At 37.6% G+C, this 27,577-nt stretch overlaps 1 protein-coding gene across 1 annotated transcript in view; it reads left to right on the plus strand.

The window, feature by feature from the left end:
* LOC127659402 (glypican-3) overlaps positions 1 to 27,577 on the plus strand; it is a 233,808-nt gene that overhangs the window by 173,019 nt on the left and 33,212 nt on the right. Inside the window, exon 7 of the mRNA XM_052149203.1 lies at positions 26,443 to 26,647. Coding sequence (XP_052005163.1) covers positions 26,443 to 26,647 — 205 coding nt within the window. The remainder of the gene's footprint in view (positions 1 to 26,442; positions 26,648 to 27,577) is intronic.

The following is a 27,577-nucleotide window of genomic DNA, read 5'->3' on the forward strand; positions in this document are numbered from 1 at the left end:
CCGGATTGCCCATCACTATTCCAGACCGCCAGCGATAACGCATGGGAGATTGAGAGCAATTTACCGTTTCCGGAGACCACTTGTCCCCCTAGTGGTCGGGAGCATTTCCGTTGTGTTGTGGATATTCCATTGTGTTGTGGCTATTCCGTTGTGTTGTGGCTTGTTTCCGTTGTGTTGCGGCTTTTTTGCGTTGTGTTGTGGCTTGTTTCCGTTGTGTTGCGGCTTTTTTGCGTTGTGTTGTGGCTTGTTTCCGTTGTGTTGCGGCTTTTTTGCGTTGTGTTGTGGCTTGTTTCCGTTGTGTTGTGCACTACTGGGCCACCATACACACTGGATTGGTAATGTGGTGATTCAACCTTAATACCTCAGGATGTAAATTAATTTTCAATAATTCAACGATCAGAGACAGCTTATACCGCAGTTACCACGTGTAGTATGCGGAAAACACAGAATCTAGTCATAAAAATCGCATTACCAATAAAACGCAAAATGTCATGGAATGTTTGAATGAACAATTAAAAAAATTGCAACTGTGATATGTCCTAGTGTGATAATTAAAATGAATAAGTCTTTGATTTAATTGAATAAATAAATAATCATCAAGTGATGCACAATTCAAAATGAATGTGTAGAGATGGCTGCTCAAAACACCTCTTCATGATCATCACGTGCACTCTTGTGTGTGAGATGAGAGACAGAGGGCACTCTGATGTGCGCTGCACATACAGACTATGTATTTATTTAATTAAATCACATCTTTATGGGGATTAATAATCACACTGGGCCATGGAGCAAACTGCTTATCTGAATGTGAGAAATTACAGTCAATAACACACAGAAATGGCAAAATAAAAGCTTGATTTAAACGGATGCATGTGTTTTTGCTTAAATATTACACTTATTGTTTGCATAAAATGCCCTGGAAATGTCCTGAAAATTTGCGCCTTGAAAAGAGTGGGAACCCTGATACTGTTCAGTAATTGCAGAAATAAAATGTATTATGTCATAATTATACAGTACTCTGCAAAAGTCTAAGAAACATTAGACTTTCACGAAACATTTGGTCATCAGTTACTCCCCCTCATGCCATCCCAGATGTGTATGACTTTCTTTATTCTACTGAACACAAACAAAGATTTTAAGAAGAATATTTCAGCTCTGTAGGTCCATAAAATGCAAGTGAATTGTGACCAAAATGTTGAAGCTCCAAAAAGCACATAAAGGCAGTATAAAAGTAATCCATAAATCTCCAGTGGTTAAATCTATATCTACAGAAGTGATATGATAGGGGTGGGTGAGAAGCAGATATATATAAGTCAGTAAATTCCATAAATTCTCCTCGCTGCCCAGTACAGCTGTGGCCAAAAGTATTGGCAGTGACATACATGTTGTGTTTCGCAAAGTTTTCTGCTTCAGTTGTTGTGTTAATTTACATTGTTTCTAGATTATTGTGAAGAGTGATCAGATGCATTTTAAATAATTGCAAAAAGCTTAATTGGCCAAAAAAATTACTTTATCACCAAATCCCAAATTTCACATTTTTTTTGGCCCAGGCACAAAATGACCAGCTAACATAATTTCACTAATAATATCAGCAGCACATGGGAAAGTGTGAACAAGTACTAGTCAGGTGAAATCACTCTATCATTCTGATTGGATTATAAGAGCAGACTGTTTGCTATAAAAGAAGGGAAGATGTGCTTCCAATCATTGTGTTCTTGTTAGCAATGGTTACCTCTAAAGAAAGACGTGCAGCCATCATCGCTTTGCATCAAAATGGCCTCACATGCAAGGAAATTGCTGCAAAGAATATTGCACCTGAAAGAACCATTTACGGGATCATCAAGAACTTTAAGGAGAGAGGTTCAACTGCTGTAAAGAAGGCTTTAGGATGTCCCGTAGTGTCCAGCAAGTCTCCTCCTGAGGAGTCAGCTATGGAATCATGTCACCACCAGTGCAGAGCTTGCTCAATATTGGCAGCAGGTTGGTGTGAGTGCATCTGCATGCACAGTGAGGCGAATACATTTGGACAATGCCCTTGTGTCAAGAAGGGCAGCAAAGAAGCCACTTCTCTCCAAGATAAACATCAAGGACAGATTGAAATTCTGCAGGAATTACAAGGATTGGACAGCAGAAGACTGGTGCAAAGTTATTTTCTCTGATGAAGCCCCCTTCTGACTGTTTGGAACATCTGAAAAATTGATAGTCCAGAGAAGAAAAGGTGAACGCTACCATGAGTCCTGTGTCGTGCCAACAGTGAAGCATCCTGAGACCATCCATGTGTGGGGTTGCTTTTCATACAAGGGAGTTTGATATCTCACAAGTCTGCCCAAAAACACTACCATGAATAAAGTATGGTATCAAAACGTCCTGCAAGAGCAACTTCTCCCAACGATCCAGGAGCAATGTGGTGATGATCCGTGCATTTTCCCGCAAGATGAAGCACCATGTCACAATGCAAGAGTGATAATGAAGTGGCTCAGAGATCATTACGTTGAAATTTTGGATCCAGGGGCAGGCAACTCCCCAGATCTTAATCCCATAGAGAACCTGTGGTCAATCCTGAAAAGGCGAGTGGACAAGCGGAAGCCCACAAATTGTGATCAACTACGAGCACTAATAAGGCAAGAATGGATCGCCATCAGTCAGGATTTGGCCCAGAAGCTGATATCCAGCATGCCAGAGAGAATTGCAGAGGTTATGAAGAACAAGGGTCAACACTGTAAATATTTACTCTTTGAATATATTTAATGTTTTTGCCTATTAAAGCCTTTAAAACTCATGAAATGCTTATCAATGTTTTCCAGTATACCATTGAAACATGTGAAATAATTATCTACATATACTGAAGCAGCAAACTTTGCAAAACACAAAATGTATGTCACTGCCAATATATATTTATAAATATAAATATAAAAATATTTTTGACTATGGCTGTAGGTAGCAATATGCACAAAGAATGCAAATCGCCAAAAACAAAAGAAGAGTGTGAATGTGAAATTAGAGATTGATAGTAAAAAAAGGACTATTGATCTGTTTCTCACCCACCCGTATCATATCGCATCTGAAGACATGGAGTAAACTACTGGAGTCTTATTGATTACTTTTATGCTGCCGTTATGTGATTTTTGGAACTTCAAAATTTTGGTACTCATTCACTTGCATTGTATGGACTTACAGAGCTGAAATATTCTTCTAAAAATCTTTGTTTGTGTTCAGGAGAAGAAAGAAAGTCATACACATCTGGGATGGCATTAAGGTGAGTAAATGATGGGAAAACTTTAATTTTAAGTTATTAAAGACAGTTACTGTATTTTATATCTTCTGCTGTATTGTGTCCATTGGAAATACCAATTTTAGATTTTCAAATTCTTTTTGCAAATGGGATAGAATAGATGTAAAACAAGGAGTCCTGCAACAGATGGCATAGCCCGGATCTCAACATGATTGAGTCTGGGATTACAAGAAGAGACATAAGCAACTGACTATGCCAATAGCATAGCTTCTTAACTGTAGTTTAAACTGTTTTAAATTATGAGTGGTTTGTAGCTGAGGAAAGTACAATTTCAAGGAAGCTTTTTGAACACTTGTTGCTTTACATGTAGTGTGTGTGTTGTGTGTGTGTGTGTGTGTGTGTGTGTGTGTGTGTGTGTGAGCGTGTATTTATCACTTTGTGGGGACCAAATGTCCCCATAAGGATAGTAAAACCCGAAATTTTTGACCTTGTGGGGACATTTTGTCGGTCCCCATGAGGAAAACAGCTTATAAATCATACTAAATTGTGTTTTTTGAAAATGTAAAAATGCAGAATGTTTTCTGTGAGGGTTAGGTTTAGGGGTAGGGTTAGGTTTAGGGGATAGAATATAAAGTTTGTACAGTATAAAAACCATTATGTCTATGGAAAGTCCCCATAAAACATGGAAACACAACGTGTGTGTGTGTGTGTGAGTGTGTGTGTGTGTGTGTGTGTGTGTGTGTGTGTGTGTGTGTGTGTGTGTGTGTGTGTGTGTGTGTGTGTGTGTGTGTGTGTTTGATGTAGGGAAACCCACTGTGGCCCCATACTCTATAGGCCCATCTGAGCAGATTAGCACAGTGCTCTTGTTTAAACAGTCCACAGAGACATCAGAGGAGCTCAGATGAGTCGTGGGCCCTCAGGCTGTGAAGGAGGGCTGTTTAGTCAAGCCTTGTATGGGACGGGCCGTCATTTTCTCAGTTACTCATGCAGACACATTCCTTCTCCTCTCCTCTATTTCCACTCATCCCCTCTGTCCGTGACCTTATTTGCTTCTTTTTTGTCCTCCTGCGCAGGTCCTGTGAAGTGTCCAGCTGTTATTTCAAGAGACACATATTTTGTCACATATTTTGTGTATAAGACACTAACACACATTTTACTGTCATGGTGGGGAACTTCCATTGACTTCTATTCACAGCAGCACCATCTTTGATTTCTGACGGGACTGACAATGAGGCTATGAGCATTTGGATTGTTCTGCTGAATAAACAAACAAAAAAATATCTTTCCAAGAAATTTCAGTAGACAAAAAACTCCACACAACATGAGTTGTGGAAAATTAGATGTGATCTAGGAGCTTTTTGATAGCTTTATACTGTGCATGTCATTGAAAATCTGTAAGTCTATCCCTCACAGCCTTGTTTTTTTTATTCCTGTCAAAAATAACAAATGGCACTACATAAGGTCTGTTGTTTATATACTCAGCTTATGATATTTTCTGTCCCGTAACCCAAATCCTAAATATAACTCTCCTGCAAACCCATTTGCATCTTCTTTGAGACATTATTTACTTTATTTACTGAGACTTTGTTGCTTGTTCCCACAATGTAGGTGATTTCAAGTTTTGCTGTCTTTTCATCAAAATGTTGCTTTGATTCAGGAGTGGCTTTTGTATTTCATGCTCATTCAGAACGATAAGGGATTCACTCCCATATTTAAATGCTGTTGTCTTTCCCAAAATATTGCAGTGTGTATGTGTTGCCAATACTAGCTTAGTAGAGCTCATGTCTGACAGAAAAAAGGCATAGCAAGTGAAAAGACCTCTATGACCTCTGTGCACCACAGATAAACAGTGGCGGAGCTAGGGGGTGGCCAGGGGGTCGCAATTGCAATTTTTGAGCACAAGACTTAACATGTACTGCTTGAACATTTCTGTGCCACCACAGAGTGATCGCTGGCACCTGCACGGCCACCCCTGTGAAAAACTCCTGGCTCTGCCCCTGCAGATAAACACATCCGCTGCCCTTATAAACACATCAACAAGCACATATACAATGATGTGTGTGTGTGTGTGTGTGTGTGTGTGTGTGTGTGTGTGTGTGTGTGTGTGTGTGTAGAGAGAGAGAGAGAGAGAGAGAGAGAGAGAGAGAGGGAGAAATGAGAAAGAAAGGAATTCAGGGTTATTGGTTGGACTGTGTGCATGTGTATTTGCCATGTCTTTGCTATGCTATTTTCTGATAAACATCTACAATCTCATGAGAATAGAATTACGATCAAATAATTCGAAAACAGGATCTGCAAGGTACATTCTGACAATGTCCTAAATGAGATAGAACGGAACAAGATACAACAGTAACCAACAACATAAGCAAACACAATTGTGCCAAATGATCTCACATTATTAGAATGAACATAGTCCCAAATCCTTGTATCATTTGTTCATTTCATCTAAAAATAGGAATTGAAAATTGGAAAAACAAAAAATTACTTATTTCATTATTAGTTTACAAACCAATTTAAACCAATTAAATAAAAAAAAATGTATTACTTTCGATTTAATGTTCAAGTTAAAAATAGGACATGGGGAAAATAGCCACGGGACACTGTGTTTTGATTATTTGATTTCACTAATATATGGCTTGAATATTTGATTCGCACATCTGGGTAGACCTGAAACCTTTCTTCTGATTGGTCAACCTGCACAGTCGTCTTTCTCAATGCTTTGAGACAGAATAAAAGTTATCTGCTGTTTAATTGTTCAGATATTTAGTCTCAGTTAATATTAAATTCTTTACCATATATTCTCCCAAACTCGCCACGTTCAGTGCAGCTGAGCTATCTCTCTCACCAAGTAGCCAGATGCAGTGCCTGCACACAATGGTAAAATGTTCACTGAATGCAGACAGGTTTTCGTCTTCATGCGATTTAGCATTAGGACAGTCATTGCTACCTGAAGAAATTGATAAGAGCGACACACACACACACACACACACACACACACACAGTCGTGTTTCCATGTTTTATGGGGACTTTCCATAGACATTATGGTTTTTATACTGTACAAACTTTATATTCTATCCCCTAAACCTAACCCTACCCCTAAACCTAACCCTCACAGAAAACTTTCTGCATTTTTACATTTTCAAAAAACATAATTTAGTATGATTTATAAGCTGTTTTCCTCATGGGGACCGACAAAATGTCCCCACAAGGTCAAACATTTCGGGTTTTACTATCCTTATGGGGACATTTGGTCCCCACAAAGTGATAAATACACGCTCACACACACACACACACACACACACACAATTAAGATGTTTATTAAGATGAATCCCTTGCTCTGTATGCCAAATGTCTTTTCATAGTTATCCTTCTTTGTGCTATACAACTGGTTTTATTCATTTATAAGTGGTACCATACAGTGCAGTTGATCAGTTGGGCACTGGTGGTCCACACCGCACTGGAGAATCGGCTGGCATTCTCAGTTAGGGTGACAAGACGTCGCTTTAAAACTGGGGACAGTCCCGATTTTACAAGTCATGTTCACGATGGACTTAAAGTCAGGACACTTTCTGTACTAATAATTAGTCTAAGGCAGCTATAGTTTGATTTCTTTAAGTGTTTTAAATTGACATCAGTGTTTCATGCATTTTTTAAATGAGAAATAATCAAAGAGAATTGAAAGAATCAGTATATTTACATTTTTACATATTGCAGTGCAATGAACAAAGCAAGATGTGGTTCAGGGAATATACAGACTTAACACAGGGAGCATCCAAGACATATGAGGATTCATACCAGTGAATTATAACAGGTTTGTGTACCTTTTATTATCGGACAAATGTCAAGGCTATGTGTAAATGCTGATTTTAAATTCACTGGTCGAGCTTTTTAGAGACGAGCATTCATGAACTTCCTTTAGCATAATTTCCATGATGAGCAAGTCCCTCACACCTAAGCTCCCAGAGCGGGGTAAAGTTAGATTTAGGTTCGAGATGTTTTGAAATTCGGTTTCTCGTACCCGCTTTCTGCCAGCAGCAAGTTTGCAAATATTGCACACACACCATTATGGTGTATGAAGGGTATATAACTATAGCACTCAGAACTGTCAGTTGGTGTGGCGGCTGCAGAATTATGACTGAAAATGCTGAGATGCGCTTTCATTGCTTAGTATATTTAAGGGACCATCTGAAAATTCCACTCACTAATAAACACGGGTGGCGTCCATTCACTCATTCAGTTGATGTGCAAGTTAAACATAAAACATTAAAAGTACACTTTTACATTACAAATGTTGTAGTAGGTGTCCAGTTAAAAGACTGAGCTGCCACAAGTGCGATTTTTACAGTAAGTCTAATAATATGAATGCAGTATATGATTATTTAAAACTAATATATAATAATTCACCAAAATGTTATTTTCACATTCCAAAGGTTGTAGTAAGTTCCCAGTGGATAGACTGACACACTACAGATGAGATGTTTACAGTAAGTCTAATAATGAGTACAGTATTAGATTATTATTGAGGGAAAAATAAATCACCAAAATTGTATTTCACATTCCAAAGGTTGTAGTAAGTTCCGTGTACTGATTTCTGACAGGTGAGATTATTAAAGTGAATCCAATAATATGATTAGAATATTAGGTTATTTTAGGATAAACATCATAAGAATTCCTGAATGTTATTTTCAATTTCAAAGATTATAGTAACTTCCCAGTGGATAGACTGACTAAAAAACTGTAAAACTCTAACCTGTGGTAAGTCTATCTACTGGTAACTTAACACAACATTTGAATGTGAAAGTAACATTTTGGTGAATTTGAGTTCATTCATTTTTTAAATAATCTAATTCTACTCATATTTTTGGACATACTGTAAAAATCTCACCTGTAGTAAGTCAATCTGCCCACTGGGAAGTTATTCTAAACTTTGGAATGTGAAAATAACGTTTTCATTCATTGTAGTTTTTTTTTTTTTTGTTTTGTTTTTTTTTCATAAAATAAGTGAATACTGTACATTCAAATGCACAGCCATCACTCTGGCCATCTGCTAAAACCTGTGAAATGTTTTTGTCTTGTTTTGTTTTATTTTTTAAATGCAATAGAACATGCAAGTCAATGGTCAAATAAATGACTGCTCTGACACCAGTGACGTTTTAGTTGTGGGTGGAGTTCATTCTTTTTTACTTTTAAAACTCAAAAAAGGAAAAATGTTGTTTCTTCTTTATTGGTTTTAACACTGATGAATAGAATAAGCATATACAAACTCATTTTCTGTTGACATATGCCACTGTTGATTTTTACACACACACACACACACACACACACACACACACACAATTTAGAGCATAATTTATTCAATTGGAAAATTGAAACAAATTTGCAAAGCAATCCCATCTCTTAATTCTAACTGATAGGAGATTAAGGCTGTACAGAAGATGGGGTAGGTTCACCAATCAGATGAAAGAGGTGTTACAGTGCCGCTTACATGTGCATATCAAATATTCAAGCAGTAAATACAAATGTAAAACAATGAAAGAAAATGCAAAATTTAGCCTTTTCCTTTTTCTCTTTATTCCTTTTTAAATAGAAAATGAAATAGTCAACAGAAAATTAGTTTGTAACTGCTTATTATATTCATCAGTGTTATTTCATTCTTGGGTTTTAAAAGTAAAAAAGAATGGATGCAAAAGTACACGGACCGTGTCGATTCAATCCTTATACCACATTTGTTTAAGAAATCAAAATTGAATTTCAAGGTTGGTTGGGATTCTTTTTCTTCACCAAAAGAAAATCAAACATGTTTTAATCAAACGTTCAGTTTTGCTTGATTTACAATACTGAGATAATAGTTTTCATGTGCTGTCATCTGGCACTCTGCTAATGTGTGTTCTCATTTGTTCTGATAGCCAGGAGTTTGAGTTGTTTCCCAGAGCGTACAGACCAGAATACTCATTTAAAGAAAGTTCACTCAAAAATGAAAATTCTGTCATTGTTTATTCACTCTCATGTGTTCCAAACCTGCATAATTTTCTTTATTCCATGGAACACAAATGGAGATGTTAGGCAACATTTTTTCCATACAATGCAAGTGAATGGTGACTGAGGCTGTTATTCCACCTAACATCTGCTTTTTTGTTCCACCAAAAAAAGAAATACAGGTTTGGAACAACTTTTTTATTTCTCCAGTGTCACAAAAATTCTAAATCTTGAATTTTTTATTATTCCTCATGTGCTGCACTTTCTAAACGTTCTCCATCAGTTGGTGTGATTCTGTAAAACATTTTGGGTGTCGACCCATTCGATTTTATAGCGCAATAAGGCTTTTGAAAGGTTTTAACAGCTTTTGAAATAGGCCTAGCGTGACAAGTCCATGTCCCAAAGTGTGTTAGTGTAGCAGCACTAGAGATGGCTTTTTGGCTCAGATTTGTGCCTCTTCTGAAACAGAGACACCGGGGACTGTACTAAAACACCTAAAAGACAAAACTTTCCTCTCCCTCAGCTTCGCAGACCCCATTTTCTCACGCCTAATGCGGTTGATGTAATGGCTGCGTGGGGCCAAGTTTAGAACGAGCTCGCCTCTATAAATGAAAAAATAATTACTTTGGTCTCAAGCTATTCCAACTCGGCGAGTGCTCAAAGCAGCTTATCTGCATGCCTAAACATGACTCAGACAGAGACAGATCTCTTAGGCCTCAATGTATATGAGTTAGCACAGAGCAGTGATGGTTCTCTGTAGACTTTCAATGATAAAATCTGACTGCGGCTGAAATGAATGATACAACACATAATATGCTAGTGTTTATCAGTTGTCTAATGGCAGGGATGTTCAGAGATGAAACTCATAGTACACACCCTAAACATGTCCTCATATGTGTTTGTATTTACTTGTCCCTGCTAGTGTCAAACATTTACTTATGCTGATCTGTAAAGGCTGCCACTTCTCTCCATGTTTATTAAGGAATCGAACGTCTCATAATTTATGTGTCATCTTGTTTCCTTTGAGGGAAGCAGTTAAACTACAAAACCTCCTCTGTTTACAGTTTGTTGCCAATAATTAAACTTATTAAACGTATAAAATCTCACTGGACAAATGCCATCAGCATGTGGCTAAACCGTATGTCTTCAGAATATTTGAAATATAATGCACTAGTCACATGGACTACTTTTATGATACTTTTTTTTGTTAAGTTTTAAAGTGAGTCCCTATCAAGTGCTGTTGTATTGAAAAGACGGACCAGAATATTCATTAAAATGTGTCCTTTTGTTTTCATCATAAAGTCATGTGGGTTTGGAATGACACAAGGGTCAGTAAATTATGGCAGAATTGTCATTTTTTGGGTGAACTATTCCTTCGATATACTTATTTGGAGCAGGATTTTGGACCAATGAGATTTTACTCTGGGTGGGGCTACCAGTGTGACATCACAGAAATCGAAATCAAGCCACCTGCAAAAATGTCCTTTTGCTTGCTGTTTTATCACATCATGGCTGGTTAGGAAACAGTGTAAGGCCAAGTTCACAAATGTTTGATGTTTTGATATTCTTAAGCCTTTCTCAACCCTGCTGAAAATACCAGCTTACAGTCACATACATTTCCATTGTTTATATTGGTTAGCACCTCTTACAGTGCAATAGATGTTTGTGTTTCTAGAGGATATTTTTTAATTTAATGTAGGCCTTGTTCCAGTATCGAGGACAGATGTTGAAAAAAAGTGACAAAATGTACAAGTTCTGTGTCAACTGTTGCCCTCATATATAAAGTTTAATTTACATTGATTGCCAAAATAGATTTTCATATTTGGAAAAATATGTCTTTCCGCTGGTGCTGTCATCAGGACCATCTGGACTTTCCAGAGTATTGAGTTACCTTTCAAAAAAGCCATTTCCCAGCGGAGCTCAGAGGATAGTGGTAAAACACTGCAATTATCTGATTGGTCTTTGATTATAGAATTTCCCTCAAGCAGTGAGATGTGTCTACCATGTGCAGGGCAGAGAGGTGAGGATATATTACATGATATATTACGTATCATGTTGTCCTAGATTTGTGGAATGTCCTGTGAGAATTAGATGTTCCGTTTCTCTTTTTTCACAAAAACGTACAGTGGGAAACAACTCTCTTTCATGCATTCTGTTTTCCTCTCTTTTCCTGACTGAAATTGCATTTCTTTTTACTCCCCATTTTATGCCCTCACTTTTTTCTCTCTCTCTTTGAACTTCACCCTACATTTCTGTCTATGCTTTTTTCTCCCATGTTAACCCCCTTTTCCCACTCTGATGCCTGGCTGTGTTGAGTTGTGTGTGACACACTCCAGTCCCGCAGCCCTGCTTCACTCTAATTAGTTCCAGCAGCAGAGAGGGAGAGAGAGAATAATAGAGGGAGAGAGAGAGGGCCGCAGGTAAGGCAGGCGAGCAGACAGCAAAACAAACCAGAGCTCCAAATTCCAGCACGCAGCCTCACATCCTGCTGCTGCAGCCTCCACTAGGAGCAGAGCTTTGTACTCAACACCTCATCTATACTCACTCACAAAACACACAGTGAAACGTTCTCACACAACGTCTATATGCGCATTTACTGCATCAACACGGCTTGACTTAACCATGCAAACACACAAAATCAATCCCTTTACATTACAGCAAAAAAATACTATTTTTACTGAATTGTTCCATATTTTCTTCTGTTCGTTTTGCTAATCTAGTAGTATTCAGTCTTGCAAATTCCAATGAATGCTGGTACAAAATTGCTCACATACGAGAAGAAAACACAGCATTTTACTTAATATTATGTATCTTTGAATGTCTTTTAAAGCCAGACTTGCAACTTCTTCGGGTTTTTTACTCCATAATGCATTAAAGAGTGCACAAATGTACCATGCTGATACCAGGGTATTCTTTGAAATACCTTGGAGTACCATCCCAATACGGGACATGCATTTGGTAATCATTCAATACCAATGGTATATATATATATATAAATATAGATATATCGAAGTTACATGGTATTACCATATGACAATATCTCTGCACCATGGTATGCCACAGTTTTTGTAAAGTTTGGTTTAATGGACACCTACTCAAATGTATTGGACTTGTACTATTTACCTTCATCTGAGATGCTTTAAAAAATATATATTTTAAGTTCACTAATGGGTGTTAGTTTGCAGATTATTAAGCACACACACACACACACACACACACACACACACACACACACACACACACACACACACACACACACACACACACAAACACATATTTATAGACAGACCCTCACTCAGACACACACACACATATCCACACTTCAAATGGCAGTTTAATGTGTGTTTGAAGTAGGGTTGTCACAATCCCCTAATCATATTTTACGACACTATACCAGCTAAAGTTTCACAATACCAAGTAGTGTCAATAGACCACACGGCTTTAAACTTTTATTCCATTATTTCAGTGATTATTTGATTGTTGGTAACATTAAAATAAAGATATTTAAATGTTTTGAACAGCTGTTTCATTATAGACCTTTTATAGACTGTGATGATGCGTTACCACCTTATTTAGCAGCGTAAATCTAGCAAAAATATTTATATGATAATTTGTTTAAATATTGAATGTAAGTTTATAACATTATTCTTTGTGTTACACTGGTGGCCAAAAGTTTGGAAAATTTACAGATTTTGCTCTTATGGAAAGAAATTGGTACTTTTATTCACCAAAGTGGCATTCAACTTATCACAATGTATAGTCAGGACATTAATAATGTGAAACATTACTATTACAATTTGAAAATACATTTCAGAATTTCTTAAACTACTCCAAAGAGTTCTCATCAAAAAATCCTCCACGTGCAGCAGTGACAGCTTTGCAGATCTTTGACATTCTAGCTGTCAGTTTGTCCAGATACTCAGGTGACATTTCACCCCACACTTCCTGTAGCAATTGCCATAGATGTGGCTGTCTTGTCGGGCACTTCTCACACACCTTAGAGTCTAACTGATCCCACAAAAGCTCAATAGGGTTAAGATCCATAACACTCTTTTCCAGTTATCTGTTCTCCAATGTCTGTATTTCTTTGCCCACTCTAACCTTTTCTTTTTGTTTTTCTGTTTCAAAAGTGGCTTTTTCTTTGCAATTCTTCCCATAAGGCCTGTGTCCTTGAGTCTTCTCTTTACTGTTGTACATGAAACTGGTGTTGAGTGGGTAGAATTCAATGAAGCTCTCAGCTGAGGACATGTGAGGTGTCTATTTCTCAAACTAGAGACTCCAATGTACTTATCCTCTTGTTTAGTTGTACATCTGGTCTTCCACATCTCTTTCTGTCCTTGTTAGAGCAACCCTCTACTATCATGTTGGAGAAAGAATCGTCATTGGCTAGTACATTTTTGTTTTTACTCGCCAGACTTTTGACAAAATATAAGCATAATGTAACAAAACAATACTGTATATTAAGCAAACTGAGAGAGGGGGCCTCTTCATATATATTCACGCAATATAGTAAGTATATTGTTAAAAAAATAAAAATATTTTGCTTTATGATTCTAATCACATTTTAGCTTTTTAAAAATGTAAAAATGTCACATTCTATCAATTTATATGATGTTATGAAATCGCATTTTTTATAATGATACATGCTGTTGTCACTGTTTTAAATTTTGTACACATTTTAAACAAAACAATTCACAAGTTAGGAACCTAATAATGAAAATTAGGGGTCACAATTGTGAAATCTGGCTGATGATTAATTATGACGATTAATTGCCTGTTTTAGGGCTATGATGATTCATTGTCTGTTTTAGGTGTTTCACGAATATGATTAATTACCATAGAAACTAACAGTGTGTGCTACTTGCACACAACAAAGACATTTATACAAATTTAGCTTGGGACATAATAAAATAAGGGTATATGATTTCCTTTTTAGGCTTCAAAAACATATGAATATAATACATAAACGTAAACATATTTAAATAATATTTTAATGATCAAAATATGTCTAAATAACTAAAATATCTCTTATTTGTCCAATTTACTTTCGATCCATTGGACTTTTTCAATGTTTTGTTTTCTTTTGCTACCAGCCAACCTATATATCTATTATATTATATTATGTTATATTACAATATATTATATTATGCAATAGTAAAATATTTCTGCCTTAAATGCTTCACTTTCACACATTATTTTAAGTTTTCACACATCCGATTATCTCACAAGTCCTTATTTCTCGTGAAAGACAGAGATTCAGTTTCTTGCATTTTATCATCTCTACAGAAATAGAGCAGGGCATCTCTTCTGTCTCACTGCGTGTTATTAACACTGCATGAATAAACCAGCAATGACCATGGACATTTGCCATAACATGGCCATAAAGTGAAACTGGAGCACTTTGCGTTCACAAAATTAATACCTTCATACCTTGTTTATATTTTTGCGGAAGTTTGGTGCAAGCCTCTGTAGACGGCATACACATCAGTGATGTGGAGATGTGTATTCAGATGTGGTTCATCTTCACACGCTCAAGAGAGCTGCTCTTGTGACATCCGCAGTGCGGTTCCCTGAGATGCTCGGACTTCAACTGAATGAGACACAAGTGCTTTTTACTGTGCACTCATGAGACAACAAGCAGGGAAAGACGAGCCTGAATCCAGCTTCTTAATCAACAGCTTTTTATTCAGTAAAAGGGCCTCGGTGCTTCGACACCACACAACTCTCTCACTGGCGAGTGATACTCGGATAGTGCGAATTTACTCGCATATGCAAATTATTTACTCATAATGTAGAGGGCTGTAGAGCCAGTTGTCTTTGAAGACTGTAGTGTACACCTATGTATGAAATCCTCGTTTTTGTGGCAATTTCAAGCTTGTATATCCTTTATTCCTCAATGCAATGCTTGACTGATAAGTTTCTAAAGAAAGATGTTTCTTTTTTTTTATTTTGCTATTTCTTACTTAATTTTGACCTTAAGACATGCCAATCTATTGCATACTGTGGCAACTCAAAACCAAACACAAAGACAATGTTAAGCTTCATTTAACTAACCAAATAGCTTTCAGCTGTGTTTGATATAATGGCAAGTGATTTTCAAGTACCAAATTACCAATTTAGCATGATTACTCAAGGATTGGAGTGATGGCTGCTGGAAATGACTTTTTACAAATAGTGATGGTCCTCTTTTTTTACATCAGTAATGTCCTGACTATACTTTACGATCAGTTGAATACCACTTTGGTGAATTAAAGTTCCAATTTCCTTCCGAAACAGGAGGAGGTTTGGAAAACATCTGCTGAGAGACTGACAGTAAATTTGGCATCTTCTCCCATCTGACTGTCTCAATCTACCATTCTCTATTTTTTGTTTCTTCTGGAAAGTCATTCAAATGTAATAGTGTACTTTTTCTTTTGCTCTTGGAGCAAATGGGTAAGTGAAAATAATATTTGCTACTCCCATTCACCACTGTCAAAGTTTACCCTGCAATCATTTACTTCCATGTTCCAAAACCCAGAGTGTGGAAAAAGGTCTATCTGCTTCAGCTCTTCTCTCCTGGTGAACAGCAGCGCGAGTGCAGATTACACCCACACCGGTTTGATCACATGGCTCAGGGATGTGATCTAGTCATAAATACGAACAAAGTTACCGCCACCACGCATTTGTACTTGGAAAAAAAATTAAACAAGTGCAATGTTCGCTTTTTCAGAGAAACGGTAAATCTGTAAATATTAAGATCAAGCATTTAGGTTAAATGAAGTGGCACTAACCCATGTGTATACTGCAGAGGCAGTGGGATGTGTCCAAAGGTGTTTAATAAGGTTGCTGGTGTTTCCCCTTTTGTCTTGAAAGATTTCCTGGTCTCATCAGTCAAAACCAAATTAATTCTAATTTAATACTAACCATAATATGTTTACAAAATAAACTAAGCAGTTCATTTTTTAGGTGATAATAAAAGGCGTTGTTTGTAATTTCTGAAATATGTATTTCATAGAACTATGTGTAACTATAGTAATGTACTTAAAAGTAACTTAATTGAAAGTTAGTAACTGTAATATGATTTTAAAATGTAATGGAGTCCACTTCATTGTGACTAACAAATAAGCAAATTATGACCCAACACTGCATCCCACAAATCGCTTACTTTCAGTTATCTCTGCACATTACTACTGGGATTGGATCAAGTATTTTAACATTGAGGAAAAATGGCACACTTCACCTTATTTAACTACTCTATAGCAGGGATGAGCAACTGGTGGCCCACGGGCCGTATACAGCCCTCTTTTTCATTGAATATTGCCCGTTGGACAAGACTGAGGATTCATTTTATTTATTTAAAAAGGGATTATGTAAAGACTGTATTCAGTTTATGATGTTATTACAACTATTGACCAGAATAGGTCCCTTGTTCTTATCAGACCTTCTGATAACTGTAGGATTCTAGCATGCAACATCTTACACTTGTTCATCATTTGTAAGGTAAATTGAGCTCAATTTTACCTCAGTTTGTCAGCGAGCTAGTGCGTGCTATTGTTATTGTACGCAGGTGGAACCCATGTCTTTTGATAGCCTGGATACAAAATCTGTCATTAAAGATTTCAATTTGATTCACAAATACACCATTGATCAAGTGATCAAAGAGGCATACAGTATGAGAGATACATACACCAGAGCTGCTCTCTTCACAGATGTGAAGAATAAATAGAGTGAATAGAGTGAATGTTTTCTGATGCACGGGACCGTTCGCTCCGAGCGTGTATGTTGTGGTGCTGAAATGTTTTGTATTAATGCACTGAAATGTTATGTTCTTGTATCCAGTAATGTTATGGATGATAATATTTCAATTTTAACAAATACTTATAAGCTGTTTTATGAGGTGGGGTTGAAAATGTTGTCTGTTCATTTGTGTGTTTGTCTGGTGCAAATGTAGACAAATGTAGACAGCATGTTTTAGTTAAAATGCTAGTTACAAAATAATTATTAGTTTTTATAAATATTGTTAAATAAAAATGTTAATATAGGTAACAAAATCCTTAAAAGAACATTGGATTAGTTGTGCATAATGTAGATTACCCAAAATAATTAGGAAATTGAGTAAGGGGGTGAACATTGTTAGAGTGCAGATTTGTAATTCGGCCCCTTGGTAGAACGGAGAAAAAATGTTGGCCCTCATCCCCTTCAAAGTTGCCCACCCCTGCTGTAGAAGTACAAAATGTACACCTACATAACTGCACTGTGTTCCTTAGAAAAATAATCATTCTTGTTGCTTGTGATTCTCCAAGAGAGGAAGAGGCGTACAGGTGGAAGGGTTATGGTGGTGTTATTTCTCAGGCTGCAATGTAACCGAAGCCTCCCCTGGGCTGAGTGTGAGATCTGGCTCTGTGTGCTGTTTCTCATGGCTTGCCCATATCTCCCAGCGTGAACTCGGAGAGGAACCTGAGAGAAATGCAGAGCTCCATCAGCGGCCTCGCCGGGAAGCACAACAGGAGCCTCTCAGTGGGTCAAAGGTCTCACTTCCTGTTTCCTCTCAGTGTAGGGTCATCAGAGGGTCTTGCTGCGAGCGTTGCAGACCCCTCTGTGTCTCTTTCCTTTTGTTATGGGTGCCTCACAAATTCAAATCAACATCCTCACAATGCAGCAGCTAGATTGTGAGAGGAAACTCACGCATGTGGAGTCCTACTCTGTGTCAGTGCGCCTCAGTGATATATCTGAAGTGAGATCTGGGAAGATACAGTGAAACACACTCACACACACAATTTTTAAGCTGCTAGTATGGATCTTTTCAATCAGATTATATCGATAACAATTTATATAAGGGTAGTTGCCGCATAACGTGTCCATGGACCTTTTTCAGGTTAAAATGTATATGAATGCGTAAGTCGTATATCTTAACTCCACATAGTCTCTCTTAATATGAGGTCTTAAATCTACATGCATAATAATCATAAAATATTTACCAGAATGCTGTTTAAAATACTTGTACATTATGTATAGCATCTCGTACTGCAGGATATGATAACTTTACAAAAGTTTTTCATAGGTTATGGATGAACAACAAGATTTTTACATTTTCCAAAGCAACATGCCACCATTGTGTTGTGTGTACTGTGGTTGCTAAATGCATTGTGATGTGTTTGCTAAGGTGTTCTATGTGGTTATTAGCACATTACTATGCAGTTGCTATGGTGTTTTGAGTGGTTGTTAGGGCATTGCTATGGTGTTCTGTGGGTTACTTGGAGGTTACTTATAGAACAAAGTAAATAAAGAGCCCATCCCCAAGTGTCTGATGTGCTCATCCCTATAAGGCTTGGGTCCTTCCTTCAATGTAAATCCATGGGACATTTTTTCCAATTTATTGTCCACCTATTGAAAATTCTAAACGTGATCGCTTAGAAAAGTAATGGGCACATCTCCTCATCAAGCCATATTATTGTATCATTCATGTTTATAGAACAAAAAGCATGGTAGAGATGTCACGCCCAGTCAGACTGAGGGGGCACGTGAACCCTTAGATTTTTGTGCCCCAATTGGATTTTGAATGGATTATTTCAAATTGTAATAATGTATTTGCACCTTCGATAAGTACATTAAAAGATTATTGCATGTAAAAAAGTGTCTGTGGCTGAAATCTTTATTCGCCTATATACATTTTGTAAGTCAAATGGTGTCACATGTTCCACAATAGGCTACATCCCGTGGCTGCCTCGAGAAAAACATTAGGTGCATAAAGCCCCTGCGGTGCGGGATGAGTTAAATGCCAAAGTTGAGCAAAATGAAAAGTGATTCTTGCCTTAGTAAGCACCACTAATTATTTCCCATCTGTGTTAAGATAAAATATTATGCCATATTTGCTGTGCACCAGTGCTTAGACCCATGTCTAATGGAGATGATGGGAGGATAACTGCATACACACAGTGTGTTCATGAGAGACTGAAGAACTGGGAATGGGGTGATATCAGATGGACTCCTTCAGACCACATGACTCTGGGAACGATGATGATAACATGTCGAGCCCTACAGCACAAGACAAGCAGGGCCTGTCCTCAGACACTAATTAGATTTAGCCACCGGCTCTTGTATCAGAAACTCTTTAAGCTCCCACTGCTCTGTCAAACAATAAGCTGCATTTACTGCAAACATGCCAACATTTACATTAGTGGATTAAAGGCCTGTGAATTCTTTTCAAGCGTAAAAAAGCAGCTCTATTGTAATACATTTGCAGCATAACAATGAAGCCTGCCCTTCTGAAACTGTGTAGCTTTGCATTTTTATAAAATGGTTGAAGAGACAATGGTTACAAAATATATTCGGACACTTAAAGGGATAGTTCACCCTAAAATTAAAATTCTGTCATCATTTCAAAACCTGCATATATAACTTTCTTTTCTTTTTTTTTCATTAAATGCAAAAGGACATGTTAAGCAGAACTACAGCCTCAGTCACCATTTACCTTAATGCATCTTTTTTCATACAATGCAAGTTAACAGTGACTGAGGCTGTCAGAAAGTTATATGGGTGGGAAACAATATTAAGGTGATTTAATTTTCATATTTGGGTAAACTAGTGCTTTAAGCCACACTTAAATTTGTCTGAAAACCTCTGCATTAGATTTAAAAAAATATAAAACCAAGTGGTATTTGTTTTTTTAAGAAAGCATAGCACAATCATACGTTGTAAGTGTGTTCATACTTCCACTATAAATCACCTTGATACCAGTTAAAATAATTGCAAAAGAAATTGCTCAGAAAAGCTGAGAAAAGGTCTTGAACTTTTTGTTTGCAGAAAATCAGCTTTCTTTGATAAATTGCTTTGTTACAGGGCTAAGGAAGCTACCATAGACAATTGTTTGGATTGCAGAGAAACCAATTCAAACGAATGTGGTAAAACACTCATAGATCCTCGCTGGAGAAGCCCACACCCAGAATTATATACCTAGTAGAGAAGGCCTACTCTTTGTGCTCTTGTCTCAACAGGTATTAGTTCTAGGAAATGAATCTGTCTCTTTCATCTGTCTCAGACACACCATGTCTTGCGTGACTGCCTCTGCCTCAGAAAGGTGAGATTGGGCACTGGGAAAGAGAGAGAGCCCCCCTTATCACCTTAAATTGAATAAATGTTGAGTAATGCGTGAATGTGTGTGTGTGCGCATTTTGTCTGGTTTTTATTAAAGTTTCCATGACACACACAGTAAAAATTTACCCTTTTTATCCCTTCTTTCCTCAGGTATGAATCATAACATCTAAAGTGGCTATAATATCCACCTGTTAACTGAAAGCATTTAGTGCAAAACTGCAAAGGCCTATTTTAATCAGTCTTAAGGAGGAGTTTCATAATGGGCCCTTACATAAGACAGGGGTCTCAAGAAAAGTTTTTAAAAGATGTACTGTTTTTATTTTCACATGCTATTGTAAAAATGCAATGGTTTTATGACTAGACACTTAAACTGTGTGAGCTGCAACGCAACAGCAGACGATGTCCATCTATACGTATGGTTGTAGCAGCGGTGCTTTAAAGGAAATGGATTTAAAACGGAACTCTTCCAAGTGGATTTTTACCATGCTATGCTATGTATGGCAGAGATCATAATGTAATCATTTTAAGAATGCAGGAAATTACAATTCAAATTAGATTACATTGAGGTTAAGCACCAGGCTTATTTGATTATTCAGATTCTTTTCTAAAGACTGATGTGCCCTGAAAGCCTTTCAAAGTGTCCGTACTGTTACAAATTAAAGCACACTGCAGTGCAGTATGTAAGTGCAGCTTTTATGTATACAGTAAGTGAGCAGGCAAAGCACCATGTAAAAAAAGATCACAAGCTACAAACACTGTACACCACAAGTCCAGACATGTCCATCTTTCATTGAGAGCAAGCACAATACACGGTATGTTGCTAATCAGTGGTAAAAAGAACAAAGTCACTTCCTCGCTAGATTTCCTCCTCTGTTTCGCTTTCTCTCATCAGTGTTATTATAGTTAACAAAGACTAAAATGCCAAAAAAAATGTTTTAACTGAAATAAAACAAAATAATTAATACATTTAGTTTTTAATACAGAAATACATTTTAATGACAATAAAATAAAAATGAATTAATTTACATTTTAGTTTTTGATACAATATAGTAGAGATGCACCGATACTAATTGGTAGTACTTGTATCGGGCCGATACTGGGGGTTAGTACTGGTACTTGATATCGGTCTCATCATTTAATATTTCTGAGTACTAAAACATTAATATAATGATGTGGTTGCACATGCTGTGCATTCTATGGCCAATGATATATGCAGCTTCTCTCACTCGCTTTCCTTTCTATTTGTAACCCTAAAGCACTAAAACTACAATGAAAAACTATTATGAAAAACTTAAACTAAAAAACACCTTAAAAATGCTAAAAAATGACAAATTGAAAATAAAATAGAAATTAAAAATACATTTTAAATTTAAAAACTATAATAACCTTGTCCCTCTAACACATGTAAACATGTAGGCCTTCACTACAGTTAAGGTAATCCGTGCCCCAGCACTGACCCTGTTTGGGTTACACTTCAGCACGGTGACACACAGGATATGGGGCTGCTGTGTGCCGCTCGACTCCGCTGCAGTATTGGGGCCAAACCACAGACTTTATCTTCGTCCCCACTGGGGTCTTTATATCCAGGCCTTACACAACCCTCAGCTGCTCACTGCCGCCCCACAGAGTGTGTTGTGGTTACCAGAGTGGGAGAAAGAAAGAGAGAGAACAAACGTGGCTTCTCATGTTTTCTTATTGTTAGAGGAAAAGTAGTTGGAAATTGAGAAGACTTGGGGAAGTTAACAGTGATTTGAGTAACTTTTTAGAAGTTTAAATACTTTCCACTATCCGCTTAGTACAACTAATGCAACTAAGCATTTTATTGTTCGATCAATCAAAAAGGATCAAAGAATTGCTCTCTTTGTTTGAGTATCCCAACCAGCCAGACACAAAAACACTGGCTCAATTAGGAGTATGCAAGGGTCGACTCAGACTTCAGACTCCAGCCTTAACTCTATTTATTTTTAATACGGACAGGGTCAGGATTAAGTATACAAGATTGCAGTGGTTATCACACACTAAATGTGATTTTTTTCTCTTAAGAGTTTTCAAAGCATGTTACAAAGACCAGCAACAAATTAATTTCCGTAGTTGTTGCTTATATCCAGTTTCAAGAGAGAATTATCACAAGAAACTGTATCGAAGACTTTCGACTGGGTCGAGAATAAGTTATTTTGTTGTCAAATAGAAACAAGTGAAACCGAGAGACATAGTAAGAGAGGTGCAAAAGTAATGCCCCTGAAGCTGCAAACAAATCATCAGCAGAGTGGCAAAGAGAGCGAGAAAGAGACACATACGTGGTTGCCCTGACAACCACCCACAACACCCTTGCATCATGGCAACTTTTTAAAAATGTAGTTTACTATTGCTGTTGTTTGAGTGAATGAGATCTGCACTGTGCTAATAATTGTTTGTCATTGTCATAAAATCTGTGACTTCTCTCTTCAGTTGGAACATGCTCCATTGCTTGTCTTGTGGATTAAACAGTAAGCTACCATGTGGAATTACAATATTGCTTCGAGTGTTGACCCTTAGCAGAGTTCAGGCCTGGTGTGGGACGCAATGACAGGTTTGTGGTCACTGTGTCTCTCGCAACTGGCCTGCACTGAGCAGTTTCAAAAATGTTGGCCTTTTTTGTGGAGATTCTGCACTGAGTTTTCCTTTGCGTTGTGTGCAGTTAAGGAAATCTGGGATCACATTGCTGAACAGACACTAATTGCATTTTTTGCGTTCAGCTCTGCTGCATTCCATGAGCTCTCTGTTCCCAAAGCCTCTGGAGCACAGACAGAAACTGGAGGAGGCTAGTCCTCAAATATGAGGCATGTTCTTGATTTTTCAAGCATATTTTCTTTTATTTGATTCCTCTATACTTACTCTGGTCTCTCCAGTATGCATCAAGCCTGTTCAAACTGACGGTGTTTCTGTTGTGCAATAGGTCTCTGGCTCTATACAGATAATAAGGTAATTTTGGGGTCACTACACTATGTATTTCCTTTCATAACTGCCATTAATAATAAAATGGTTATTGGACATTGGCAATTAAGAATTATTGATCATCATAAAACATTTACATGAGGAGATGGACCACATTTATATCCAAATAGAAATTAAACCACACAGTATGGAAACCATTTACTGAATAGAAAGTGCTGTTTGTGCACTTGTAGCTACAGGTTAAAGTAAATTTGCACTGATTTCATGTTAATAGAGGCCAGTGATTTTCAGAAGTGGGGAAGCACAGACTATTGTTTGGCATCTGCAATGCTGCTCCTAAAACCTGCTCAAACGACTACACAAATAGAGAAATTTATAAATAATTATAATATTATAAGTAATTTGCAACAAAATTTTTGATTATGAAAGCTGAAATAAATGTGTTAATTCAGATTGCAAATAACTGTGCGTGTATCTCCCAGCACCCAAACACTGCACTTGACAGCGCTGCTTTAACATTTCATTTGCTGTCAATCATGTATATCCCCATTTCCATTATTGGCCATTTGTGGCAGTTTGAGTGCTCGCCTAATCCTTATATATAGAAGTCGGTCTTCCAGGTGGGACAAAAACACGTACACTCATAAAGCTATTCTGCTCACTACTATTGTACAGAGTGGTTATCTGAGTTACCATAGCCTTTCTGTCAGAGAACCAGTCTTACCATTTGTCCATTGACCTCTTTCATCAACAAGATGTTTCCGTCCACAGAACTGCTGCTCACTGGATCTTTTTTTTGTTTTAGGCACCATTCTGAGTAAACTTTTGTGCTTGAGAATCCCAGGAGATAAAAAGTTACAGAAATACTCAAAACAGCCCGTCTGGCACCAACAATCATTCCAGTAAAAATCTCAAATTTAAATTTCAAATGAGATCACATTTTTTCCCCCAATTCTGATGGTTGATGTGAACATTAACTGAAGCTCCTGACCCGAATCTGCCTGATTTTATGCAGTGCACTGTTGCCACATGATTGGTTGGTTAGATAATTGCATGAATAAGTAGGCGTTCAGGTGTTCCTAATAAAGTGTTCAATTTGTGTAAAGTAAATTGAAAGCCCAATGTCCAAGGTCCAATGCAAATAGCACTCATGAAGCTCCCATAGACTCCCAGAGAAGCAATGTCTGGAAGGGACCCAAAATGGCATGTTTAGATCCTCTTGTCCACACAACATCGGTCTTTTGCGCCATTGATTTGAATGGTACAGCAATCTTCCATGGACTCCCATTCAGCAAAAGTCGACTGGATTCTATGGCAATATTCTTGTAGAAAAAGTGGATTATGTTAATTGAACAAACATAGTGATGTTCGATATTTTACGCCTTTATTTAATAAGATATTGAAATAAGATGACAAAGAGTAATATGTAATTTATCTAGATTATTTGATTAATTCATCTAGGTTATAGTTCCATGCAGTCTTAAAGCAACATTGTTTCATGTGCAGTGTGAAACAGTGTACTGTTCATTTACAGCGTGAATAAGTAATCTTTTTCCTTTACTGTGACTTAGTAACAACTGCTAGAAATGTACACTACGCAGCCAAACTAAAGCTTACTGTGCTACTTTAGTTGGCCAATACATGTGCGCATGCGTGTGTGTGTGGGGGGGGGGGTGGGGGGGAGTGGCAATGCTCCATCCATTCGCCCATCTCTCCGCACACGCCATGCCAAACAGGGAGCAAAACAGTTGTCTTTTTTAGGGTTTGTTTTCAAATAACCTCAACTGCATCTCTTTCCCTCTTTATGACTGTTTGCTTTCAAAGTTTCAATGTTTTGTGGGGACAGCCCATCTCACATCGTTACTGGGCAACGGTCTTCAGATAGGAATTCAGAGCCCTCAGTAAATGTGCTTAGGGTTTAGACTCATGCAGCTCTCCATAAACATGATCTTGAAACAAGAGAGCTGAGTGCATTAAAGGCCCATTCCTCACCGAAATACCACACAGGGAAAAGAGGCAAATGTTTTTTTCTTGCAATTTCATTAACAGAACAAATCATTGTCCATCCAGGGCATGCGGTTTCACCAGGAGGCGCTGTTCGAAGCGCATTTTCACACCGATTTCGGGATTTATGATTTTTGGTGTCATTGGCGGTAGGCAAACTGTATAAATGAATCAGTTTCTCTGTCACTCCTATAACTGGCCCTGCAGACTTGTTCAAACATAGGCTGTCTGTACCTCCAGTGTCCAGGCCTGAATGGAGGCCTGTGTGGAGTTCTGGTGGAACATGTTGTATGACTTTCCCCGCTGACCTCCTGAGAATGTGCTAACTTTTAAAGCACTGTTGGGGAGGGTTGTATGTTTAGTAAGGCCTGTTTATCTTCTAAATGGTATAATATAATAATTATCCTTCTCTAGTTTTTTGCGAGCCGCACGCTAGTCAGAAGCTGTTGCTCTTTGATTCGTTTCAGAGCGAAGCCATCCATAGCCAAACCCATCTGATCTCAATTTTCTCCTGTAGACAAAAACAACAACAACAAAAAAGCAAGTACATGCTTGTGTCCACACATTGGGAGGAAATCAATAAAAAAGAGAGACAGAGTAGAAAGATTAAAGGAAAACAAGAGGAAGAAGGGGGATGATGGAATTTTCAGCGATTATAGTTTGGCACAGCACAACAGCGGTCGATGTTAGGAACTCATTTAACATTTATCTTTTTTTATGTCTGTCTCTATTCCAGTGCACCATTAAAAAGAAAGAAAAAAGTGATCCTCTGGTATGATATAATGAGATATTATAAAGCTAATGTTATTAAACTCAAAACACATTCTTAATGTGAAGTCTTGCACATACCACTTATATGTATGTATACCTCTTCTAGCTACTAATTACGATTGCTATAATAACATATACATATCTCTATGAATTTGTTTGACAGTTTTCAGCTTTAATGTGATTGGGATCTGAGAACTATGAATCCACAAACTTAGCATGTTATGACTGATATCGGTATATGAAACATACCTAGAGTAATAGCATAACACATAATGCACTGAATGCTTACAGTATATGCTGAACACCTATAGGCTGAAAACCTATATGCATTACCTATAATCATCAGGGTGTAGTATTCTATTCTACTTAATGAAGAGCTTACCACACATACGTCTTCCACTCGACTCATTATACAGTTAATTAATATTAAACTATTGGTCTTTTCTCTACAGCTTTTGCGTATGGTGACATTGCCTGAGAAGCAATGGAGGGCTCGACCAGGAGGGGGCACTGCGAAAAAAGATCCTGCCAGACAGGGCCAGGCTGATGAGGATGAGGAGGGTCTAGAGAGTGGGGACTGCGATGATGAAGATGAGTGTATGGGCGTTTCTGGACTTGGGCCGCCCCCGAGACGCAAACGTCTGCGCATCTTTGCAGGTCAGTGATCAAGCCTTTTGATACAGTGGGGTCCAAATGTTTGAGACCACTTTAAAAATCTAGGAGTTAAAATCTAAAACCTGTAAACAAAATAAATTTTAGGATATAAAAAATGTAAAACAAACATATTATGTTGTAAAAACATTAGTAAGAAATCTTATTTCTACATCACTAATCAAATAAGCAAATTTGTGACATTGAACATGTTTAACTACTTCCTACAAAAGATTTCCACAAGATGCTTTACATAAATTTCAAATCATGCTGGGATAACGTGCCTCATCAGTTTGTGCACAAACACAGGAGTGCATGCTGTCATTAAAGCAGAATAGAGATATACCCAAGACTACAAAATTGTTGTGCTTTTACTGTAATATAATTATCAGTTGCATTGAATCTATGTAAAAGCTCTTACTTCACAGGTTACAGGTAAGCTGTCTGTTATCAGTGACTGCTTGACCCTCTTACTGTCTGAGGGAACAAACAGAGAACGTGGGAGATGTTCCCTTTGATGCAAAACAAAGCACAAAAGAACTAACAAACCATGTTAGTGCAAAGAAACTAAATAGAGAAGAATAACAGTAGAAGGGCAGGAACAAGGAGTTTGATACTGACTGACAAAGCCGGACCAGCTGAGCAAACACAGCAGAGGGAGTTGTCGTCCTGGTCATGTTGTTGTGGCAGAGATTTGGGCTTTCTGGGTAACGCTGCCAGAGGCCCAAGGTTAGGCCAAGAATTCGACATGTAAAGCACATGTGTAAGTACTGGATAAATCACATATCAGCACTCAAACTCACACTCACACTGGGGAAGTTGAATGGTGAAAACCTCTTGCTTCATCCAGTATCTAGCAGTGAGATTTGAGTACTCTCTGAACTCTGTGGTGATGGTGTTTATGTACACGTCCTCCCTCTCTCTCTGAGTGGATTT

Source organism: Xyrauchen texanus, chromosome 19 (assembly GCF_025860055.1).
Source record: "Xyrauchen texanus isolate HMW12.3.18 chromosome 19, RBS_HiC_50CHRs, whole genome shotgun sequence".
Classification (NCBI taxonomy): domain Eukaryota; kingdom Metazoa; phylum Chordata; class Actinopteri; order Cypriniformes; family Catostomidae; genus Xyrauchen; species Xyrauchen texanus.